The 10,027-nt window shown below is 45.5% G+C and overlaps 1 protein-coding gene across 2 annotated transcripts; it reads left to right on the top strand.

The window, feature by feature from the left end:
* Nucleotides 1–714: 714 nt before the first annotated feature.
* Nucleotides 715–9,682, top strand: LOC125240247 (cysteine and glycine-rich protein 2-like). 2 transcript variants are annotated; one of them, XM_048148080.1, is made up of 7 exons: nucleotides 715–930; nucleotides 1,285–1,394; nucleotides 1,706–1,772; nucleotides 3,234–3,407; nucleotides 3,715–3,857; nucleotides 4,806–4,935; nucleotides 9,349–9,682. In XM_048148080.1, exons 1-7 carry the CDS (start codon nucleotides 807–809, stop codon nucleotides 9,648–9,650), a joined length of 1,050 nt encoding a protein of 349 aa, XP_048004037.1. In that variant the 5' UTR covers nucleotides 715–806; the 3' UTR covers nucleotides 9,651–9,682. The 2 variants fall into 2 exon arrangements, with proteins under 2 accessions (XP_048004037.1, XP_048004038.1); XM_048148081.1 differs by having other exon boundaries at nucleotides 9,318–9,485.
* Nucleotides 9,683–10,027: the final 345 nt, after the last annotated feature.

Below are 10,027 nucleotides of genomic sequence, written 5' to 3'. Positions count from 1 at the left end.
AAAGAGATACTGAGGTCAAATCATAGTTTCAAGGGGAATTACTATAACTAGCTTTTGACTATTTTGAATTTGTTGTAAATTGACAAAAAGTGTTTGAAAGTAGAAATAATTAGCCAAGAATAATCTTGTATACAGAAATTCTCAAATAAAGTACAAACTATGCCTGTGTTTTTAGTATTCTACCATAAAAACTCGAAAACATGATCTCATCAAGGCAGCGGAATGCATAACTTATAACCTCCAATAACACTTATATACAACTTCCTTATCATGCAAACTATACTAGATAAGATAAGGAAATATCTTTACCACTAAATTTGAGTAGAATTAACTTAAGATAACTTCACAAACAACACTTTTTGATAAAAACATGATAACAGCACATAACAAACAAGTACAGAACGAATACTTAACTACCACAGATAATTAGCAAATTCTTTCCGTTACGCTGACACATTTCACTGACGTCATTCATTCGCGTTGTTGGCAGTACTGTCTCAGATGCAATAAATTTCACAATGAATCAGTTTAGCCAACTAAGCAAAATAGAAGTTTATGTTTCTTTTACTATTTAATTGCCTCAAACTCACCTCACCTTTTTTTATTATTTTAAATTTGAAAAAAACACTGGCACAAAGAATGTAATTTTTGAATTTTCTGTTCGAAATTCTTTGAATCGTTTATTCTATTGTCATTCTCATTATTCAACCGGCACACCACCAACTTAAAGACTCCCGATTAATTATTTTCAATTAATCAAACATCAATATTCCCAATTTGAACCAAATTCACCAACAACTATCGAAATGGAAAACAAATCTCAAGATGTACCGAAAAAATGCTTCTGCGCAAGATGTTTTCAACCAATAGATGAAAAAGAAAAAATCGAAATCGATGGACAAAACTTCCATAGGGTGTGCGGCACGTGCTGTAAGTAGAATACTTCGTTTAATTAATTTATATATTCATAGAATAAGGCAAAATTTTAATTTTCCGATCTTAATTCTGATCTGCACTTAAGCTTATGCTAAGTTTGCAACCGATTTCAATCGATTGCATTTTTAAGCTGGCAACAAAAAGATCTTCCGCCCGCGTAAATGTAAGTTGTGTGTACACAATTTCGTATTTTCAAATCGATCTAGTTTAAATGCGCTAGAGATGCTATAGTCTGGTTAGCTGTTCACTAGAAAGATCGGCATCGGAAAAATGTGAGATTTATTTTCCATGCAGAATTAATTTCGTGCCTTCTAGTGGTAAACTAGTTCAAAAACGCCTTATTTCCAGGCATATGCCGACACATCCCCGCGAAACTGAAGATGTTTTACGGCCATGTCTTCTGCGAAGAGTGCTTCAAGACGTTTGTACTTGCGAGGCTCCGCGGGGAAACTCCGCAGGTAAAAAATATTGTGAAATTTTCAACCTAGGGTCAACAAGGGTGAAATCTGCTTCCAACTTAGGGGGGTCAGTTGGATCCTCGCATGAGGGGCAAGGGGTACCATTTTGTCGGCTTAAAAATAATAAACCCTTGGGTTAACTGCCTGCCTAGGTCAAAAGTGTATAAATGGCGGTCACTGTCAAAGCAACTTTGACACTTTCAAGGTCAGTTTTTATTAGCTCGCTTGCGCCCGTCAATGTTTTAGCGTTCAAAGATTAACAGGTATCCCACAAGTTTGGGTTACACTATTGAATAAAACTTTTTCTTCAGGTTCACGTGGACAGCTGGTGGATGCAGTTTGCACCGGGAGTCAAGGCTCAGGCAACTGCAAGTGAAGGTAAGGTACATTACCTTCGACCTAGCGTTTTCCCAAACAGACAACTGAGACAAACTGTCAACTTTCCTAGGTATAATATTATACCTCTAGGAGAATAAATCATACCTGAGGTCTACATTAAGGAATTCTTCATTAAACTGTATTACATGAACTGTGTAAGGGGTATCTATCCATGTCCACTATGGCAAGCATAGCAAACATATTAATTTATTTATTTATTTATTTATTTATTCAAATAACAAAATGCACCTTACAGCTAAAGCCAAAGCGGCACAAATTGGAATACATTACAACGTTACATTATAATTTATAAAACAATGCACTGATAAAAAACAAGAAAACACACAGGTAAAAAAAAAAAAAACTATGGGATGGTACTCTGAGGCATCTCTCTTTCTAACATCTTCTTGCATTCTGTTATAACTTGCCCCATCGCACTATCAAAGAGATCGCACTGGGGCTGTGCCTCGAGCACGGAGTTGAGCAGCGTGAGCGCGCGCGCGATGGGCGCCTGCGCGTGCGCCTGCGTGCGCGCCGCGCCCCACGCCAGCAGCGGGTGCCGTCGCGCGCGGGTGTACTGATTAGGTACAAACAAGCGCACACAGACTTCAACAAGTTTTATGCTATCAATTTTATTTCTAAATATTTTAAAACGAATTTGGCTAAAGAGAGCGACCTTCGTAATTGCAGAGAGTCATACCCGAGTTGACCCTGCAAAAATAAGGTGGGATACATATAGGGATAAAATACATACATTTTCTTGTACAAAGCCCTGAGGTACATTTTCTGGACCTGCTCTAACATTAAATTATATTTATGTTCATGCGGACCCCATACTACCGAATTCGTCTCCAATAAACTGCGGACTAGTGCAGCATAGAGCACGCGAGTGGCGCACACGCTCAAGGACCCAGAATTACGCAAAACGAATCCTAGCCTCTTGTACGCCGCATCAGACACCGCCTGAATATGGTCATTAAATGTGAGTGCAGCGTCGAAGAGCACACCCAGATCGCGGACGCGAGTTGACCGCGTCATACATACATCGCCAATGGCATACCCGTACTCAACTGGACTAAGCGATCGTGAAAAAGTCATCACCTCACACTTACTCGAATTAAAATTAAGGCGATCAAACAAGTTTGTCACCAGAAAAACGCTCGAAATTCACTTTCTTAGAACGTTAAACATAACTTTAAAAGTGGAAAATGTCTGCCTTGGGTGAGACTTGAACTCACGGCCTCTGGATCGATACTCCAGCGTTGGCAGAGCGCTGGAGTATCGATCCAGAGGCCGTGAGTTCAAGTCTCACCCAAGGCAGACATTTTCCACTTTTAAATTTATTCTAAGCCTAATGGCATCGATTGCAGACGTTTCTGCTAATCAGAAGTTAAAAGTTAAACATAACGTTTTGCTAATTTTTAAAGTTTTGTGAACACTAGTTTTTATTTGTTTTTAAAGCTGGACAGCAACCTCCCAAACCGGAAGCGAAGCCGGAAACGAAACCGGATGCGAAGCCTGAGCAGCCGTCTGAATGCAAGCGTTGCGTGTGCGCCCGCTGCTTGCAACCTGTTGATGACTCTGACAAAGTGGTCATCGGTGGACAGGCGTTCCACTGTTGTTGCGCGAGATGTTGTAAGTGATCAGATTTATTTTATTTTATTTAAATTTTGAGCTAAAGGATCCCGGAATCTCGAAATAGTACAATAAGGATAATTCATACAAAACTGGACGCGAAGGAGACCCATGACCCCCCTCTCCACTCTCCCGCCTCCCCCTCCCTCTCCACCGTAGAGTAGAATTGACACATGATCCCGACCTCAAAATATAAAGCTGGATCTGCACTTTTCAACTCCTATTATAATAACCTTGGCAATATTGGAAAGAGTGGAAAGTGCAATGAAAACCATGCGACCTTATAAATGTATCATTATCGTTCCAGGCTCATGCCACCAAGTGCCAAAAGACAACATCAAGATTTACTGCGGCCAAGTTTTCTGCGAGGCGTGCTTCAACCATCACATCATGAGCCGCAACAGGGATAATCCTACGGAGTTTTTCAGAAGCTGCTTCGAGCAATGGCAGGTGAGTCTCCAAGTTTTTCCCGTGTGGGTTACGAATTTCACTACCGTTTCTTCCAGTGGGTGTCGTAGTGCACTATGGAATATGGGTTTCATTGTTGCGTAGGCTATGGGTAGGCAACCTGTCACTATCACAATTTAGTTTTTTTTCAACCCCTTAATTGCCAAAAGAGGGGCACTGACGTTGACTATGACTTACAGGAAGATCATGGAGTTCACCTCGTCCAAATAGACGGTCAAGCAAAACTTGTCGCTAAAAAAGGGCGCGAAATTCAATTTTTCTATGGACCATGAACCTTTGACCTGTGCGCTCGTCGATGATTCCACCAACAGGAAGGTTTAGGAAGGCACTCACTTTATGAAGACAACTGGCCGGTGAGCCCTACATTTTTCAAATTTGCCGTCTTTTTTACTGACATAAGATTTGCTTGACCGTCTTTGAATAACTCCCAAAAAGTTTGTACATTGGTATCACGTCTCCGATATTGATAAAAATTAGTAGGCTTGAGTTCATGATGCTGAGCAAGATCCATCAGGTTTCCCAAAAACCACAAAATATCCCAGGTACTTAAAAACATTCCTTTTGTTCATCTTACAACAAATTAAATTATTCTCATTTGAAAATATTTTAATTTGTATTTTTAAGTAGTAACACTACTATTATACTATAAACATTAAATAAATGTCATATACTTGGAAATTTCGACCCTTGCTTTCGTGATCCGATGGCCGAGTGGTTTTACAGGCATCCGTCCGGTTAACGGAGTACGCTGGTTCGATTCCAGCTCGGAACACTTGGAGGCGTTGGTCACTTTTTCTTTGTATATGACATTTATTTAATATTCCTTTTGTTACCAGAATTCTAGACATTTTGGGTAACAATTGGAATTACTGCTTTACTTAGCTTATTTGCGAATTGCGACTCATCTTAATTCCATGTAATGGATTCCAGAACAACCCCCAATTCGCCGAGCACATGCGTATGTTTATGGAGAGCAGCGCGAGTGCGCATGCGCCGCTAGTCTTCATGACACCGCCGACCTGCCGGGTCAATGCGGAGAGAGAGGAAGTGGACTCCAAGTGTAAGTTACCTACCCAAAAACCACTTCGGCCGCGTACGTATCCGCCAGTTCGTAACTGTAGTTGGGATCGAAGTTCCTTTTAGGAAACTCGTTGCAGGTGCAAATCAAAAGGTACGTTAGCTTTTAGATGTACGAAGAGTAAAATGTCTAAAAAGTAAGTTAAATAAAAAATAAGTTCAAAAACTAAAACCCGACTACTATAAAATGTGCTCTTAAAAGTATGAAACAAGATAGAATTGTTTTATGAAATTATCATGCATGAAATACACAGTGTGTATTCTTTTCAATACATAAACTCAATGTTATAATAAGTTTGTAAATTTTAGAAATACTTGCAGAGATTCCGAAGATAACCGTGGTCGTTTGCCACAATTATAAACTTTAAGGTAAGTGGCATACGACCACGGCCATCTTCTGAATCTCTGCAAGTATTTCTAAAATTTACAAACTTATTATAACATTGAGTTTATGTATTGAAAAGAATACTGTATTTCATGCATGATAATTTCATAAAACAATTCTATCTTGTTTCATACTTTTAAGAGCACATTTTATAGTAGTCGGGTTTTAGTTTTTGAACTTATTTTTTATTTAACTTACTTTGGGGTTACTATTTTATTTATTAAGTATGAGGGCGCTGAAGGCGCCCGGCTTAGAAAGCCTGCGTCGGGCTTCGCCCGACACCTTAAAAGGAGCCGAGGACGCCGGGCTTATTACTACGTGCGTCGGGCTTCGCCCGACACTTTAAGTTTGAGGGCGCCTTCGGCGCCCGGCTTAGACAACGTGCGTCGGGCTTCGCCCAACACTTTAAGTTAGAGGGCGCCTTCGGCGCCCGGCTTAAGACCGCGTGCATCGGGCTTCGCCCGAAACTTTAAGTTAGAGGGCTCCTTCGGCGCCCGGTTTAGGACGGCGTGCGTCGGGCTTCGCCCGACACTTTAATTTAGAGGGCGCCGAGGGCGCCCGACTTAATACCGCGTGCGCGGCTTAGACCACGTGCGTCGGGCTTCGCCTAACACTTTAAGTTATAGGGCGCCTTCGGCACCCAGCTTAGGACGGCGTGCGTCGGGCTTTGCCCGACACTTTAAGTTAAAGGGTGCCTTCGGCGCCCGGCTTAGGACCGCGTGCGTTGGGCTTCGCCCAACACTTTAAATTAGAGGGCGCCTGCGGCACCCGGTTTAAACCACGTGCGTCGGGCTTCGCCCGACACTTTGAGTTTGAGGGCGCCTTCGGCGCTCGGCTTAAGACCGCGTGCGTCGGGCTTCGCCCGACACTTTAAGTTAGAGGGCGCCGAAGGCGCCCGGCTTAGAACCGCGTGCGTCGGGCTTCGCCCGACACTTTAAGTTAGAGGGCGCCGAAGGCGCCCGGTTTGGGATCGCGTGCGTCGGGCTTCGCCCGACACTTTGTTAGAGTGCGCCTTCGGCGCCCGGCTTAAGACCGCGTGCGTCGGGCTTCGCCCGACACTTTAAGTTTGAGGGCGCCTTCGGCGCCCGGCTTAGGACGGCGTGCGTCGGACTTTGCCCGACACTTAAAGTTAGAGGGCGCCTTCGGCGCCCGGCTTAGGACCGCGTGCGTCGGCCTTCGCCCGACACTTTAAGTTAGAGGGCGCCTTCGGCGCCCGGTTTAGACCACGTGCGTCGGGCTTCGCCCGACACTTTGAGTTTGAGGGCGCCTTCGGCGCTCGGCTTAAGACCGCGTGCGTCGGGCTTCGCCCGACACTTTAAGTTAGAGGGCGCCGAAGGCGCCCGGCTTAGAACCGCGTGCGTCGGGCTTCGCCCGACACTTTAAGTTAGAGGGCGCCGAAGGCGCCCGGTTTGGCATCGCGTGCGTCGGGCTTCGCCCGACACTTTAAGTTAGAGTGCGCCTTCGGCGCCCGGCTTAAGACCGCGTGCGTCGGGCTTCGCCCGACACTTTAAGTTTGAGGCGCCTTCGGCGCCCGGCTTAGGACGGCGTGCGTCGGACTTTGCCCGACACTTAAAGTTAGAGGGCGCCTTCGGCGCCCGGCTTAGGACCGCGTGCGTCGGCCTTCGCCCGACACTTTAAGTTAGAGGGCGCCTTCGGCGCCCGGTTTAGACCACGTGCGTCGGGCTTCGCCCGACACTTTAAGTTAGAGGGCGCCTTCGGCGCCCGGCTTAAGACCGCGTGCGTCGGGCTTCGCCCGACACTTTAAGTTAGAGGGCGCCTTCGGCGCCCGGCTTAAGACCGCGTGCGTCGGGCTTCGCCCGACACTTTAAGTTAGAGGGCGCCTTGGGCGCCCGGCTTAGAACCGCGTGCGCCGGGCTTCGCCCGACACTTTAAGTTAGAGGCGCCTTCGGCGCCCGGCTTGGGATCGCGTGCGTCGGCCTTCGCCCGACACTTTAAGTTAGAGGGTGCCTTGGGCGCCCGGCTTAGAACCGCGTGCGTCGGGCTTCGCCCGACACTTTAAGTTAGAGGGCGCCTTCGGCGCCCGGCTTGGGATCGCGTGCGTCGGGCTTCGCCCGACACTTTAAGTAGAGGGCGCCTTCGGCGCCGGCTTAGACGGCGTGCGTCGGGCTTTGCCCGACACTTTAAGTTAAAGGGCGCCTTCGGCGCCCGGCGTAGAACCGCGTGCGTCGGGCTTCGCCCGACACTTTAAGTTAGAGGGCGCCTTCGGCGCCCGGCTTAGGACGGCGTGCGTCGGGCTTCGCCCGACACTTTAAGTTTGAGGGCGCCTTCGGCGCCCGGCTTAGGACAGCGTGCGTCGGGCTTCGCCCGACACTTTAAGTTATAGGGCGCCTTCGGCGCCCGGCTTGGGATCGCGTGCGTCGGGCTTCGCCCGACACTTCAAGTTATAGGGCGCCTTCGGCGCCCGGCTTGGGATCGCGTGCGTCGGGCTTTGCTCGACACTTTAAGTTTGAGGGCGCCTTCGGCGCCCGGCTTAGGACAGCGTGCGTCGGGCTTCGCCCGACACTTTAAGTTATAGGGCGCCTTCGGCGCCCGGCTTGGGATCGCGTGCGTCGGGCTTCGCTCGACACTTTAAGTTTAGACGCCGCTTAGGACCGCGTGGGTCTTTAAGTAGGTTTAGGACCGCGTCTACGGTATGTATATACACTCTCATGAAGCATACCATATACTGAAAGAGACAGGAATAGCTGACAATCAGTATCGTGATACCGCATTTCTCTCTCTTTATGAAAATTATATTAATTTTAAATGATTAACTGGCTTTCAATAATATATTGTAGTAGTGGAAACTCATTATGCCATGCCATGATGACGTAACATCTACTACATCTAGGGTGTCCTACAATCTATGATACACGTCAGAATGTCAAAACAGTGTCAAACTACTTCTAGTTGTTATTACGACAATTTGCTGTATGAAATTGAACTTTAGGTCGAAAAAATATTGCAAGTCTTTAATAAAATAATTATATAAAGCAGCCAAATTAGTTCCTTTGGCAAAAGCCTTCGTGTGTAACCGAAGTCGGATAATGCATGGAACTATGGCATTGCGCTTGCGGATTTGCAAATAGTCAATTTTTCCGAGAAATTACTGAATTATCCGGTGTAATTAGGTAATTCTGGAAATAAAAGCTTACAATATGTACATATTTGAAATGTGCTAATTAAGCCCTTTCAAATGATATACAACATGTCATCCTAACTTCATTTTATTTTTTTGCTTCGTTACTTTATGACCTCTAGAGGGCGCCATGTTTCGTTTGCGGTGACGTTATATAGCCTATAACCAGCGGACGATTAAGACGATTCGAATGACATATCGTTTGTCAAATTCTAACGAGTACTTTAGAAGTTATGAGGGAACAGATGAACATACATACATACATACATACATAGCCACATACATACCGGTCAAAATCATAACCCTCCTTTTGCGTTGCCGTAGTCGGGTAAAAATAGGATCACCGCACAGCGGGGCTTCGTCGGAATATTAGTATTTCGAAAAATATGACCAACTGCTTTCTCGTACAAATAGCCTTTGATCGCAACGGGTTTCGTAAAAGGACAATAAAATATTGTTGCAACTGGTTACGTGCGCGACCGAAGACATGAACTGAACAGCCTTTGGCCAAATGGCCAGGCTTCTGACGGTGCGAAAAGGTTAGGCGATTTAGCTAAAAAAGGGCCACTTGCACCTCTCAAGGTTAGTGAGTAGTGGGCTGTCAACTGTCAAATTCCATATAAAATGAGTTAGCCTCGGGTTAATCCTTCATTTTCGGTGGTGCAAGTGACCCCAAAATGGTCGAATGTCTAAATGTCCAAATCCCCAATAATGGCCTGTATGTTTTTTCTCTGGATATTTGCTTGAATTGACACATCTTGGTCTGAATAATTATGTATACTAAAAACTTTTCGTTATATGTCAAATTTTCAGATCTGTAACACCCTCCATTTTTCCATAGGTGCCTGAGTTGAATATGAGAAATTTTACAGCCGCGACGCCCGCCTCGACTCTGCAGTCATGGGACCTCACCAACTACTCGAGAACAGAGGTCTCGAAGCCAGAGTCGCATTCTTCAGCCAAGCCCTCAACTATGGCGGCCGCGGAAAAAATCGAAAAGCTGACAAAATACCTTCGAGATACGTCAAATTTTAATACGGAAACGCCGAAAAAATGGAAAAGAGATTCGATCGCTCCGAATTGGAACCATTTGTCACGGCCAGTTGTGTCGTCTCGTTCGAGTTGTCCTAAATGTCTGTGGCAGTCCGGTACGATTTATGTCAATCGTGATTAGTGATCGGGAGTTTAGTTTTGAATAAATTGTGGTTTTTGAACAAGTGTTTTATTGACTGGTAGAACGACGCTGCGACCTCTGCAAGATATTTTCGAGCTGGCAGTGAGATTGACACGCCATTGCAGTTTGCCTATGGTGCCGATATACTGCAGCCTAGCTGTACGACTGCATTTGATGCAGTTGCTCAAGCGACCCTAGCAAGATTCAATGTGACGCGCACACAATCATACACACCAGTTTTTTTTAGCGCTCAGCTCGCACGCCGTGATTTTTTCCCGTGAAACAGGGATGTGAAAGGTTTTTCACATCCCTGCTAGGAGGGAGCAAAGTGATACTTTTCTGTCCATGAACAGTTTACCTACATTTTTTTCTATTAT

This window comes from Leguminivora glycinivorella, chromosome 27 (assembly GCF_023078275.1).
Source record: "Leguminivora glycinivorella isolate SPB_JAAS2020 chromosome 27, LegGlyc_1.1, whole genome shotgun sequence".
NCBI classification, from domain to species: Eukaryota; Metazoa; Arthropoda; class Insecta; order Lepidoptera; family Tortricidae; genus Leguminivora; species Leguminivora glycinivorella.
The sequence above is the reverse complement of the archived record's forward strand: the minus strand, read 5'-3'. Positions and strand labels throughout refer to the sequence as shown.

Bases quoted from the DNA above. Each gene is read 5' to 3' on its own strand.
- LOC125240247 (XM_048148080.1), top strand. From the start codon at position 807: ATGGAAAACAAATCTCAAGATGTACCGAAAAAATGCTTCTGCGCAAGA. The intron at 1,773-3,233 runs GTAAGGTACATT...TTGTTTTTAAAG, and splicing joins TCAGGCAACTGCAAGTGAAG to CTGGACAGCAACCTCCCAAA. The intron at 4,936-9,348 runs GTAAGTTACCTA...GAAATTTTACAG, and splicing joins AGAGGAAGTGGACTCCAAGT to CCGCGACGCCCGCCTCGACT.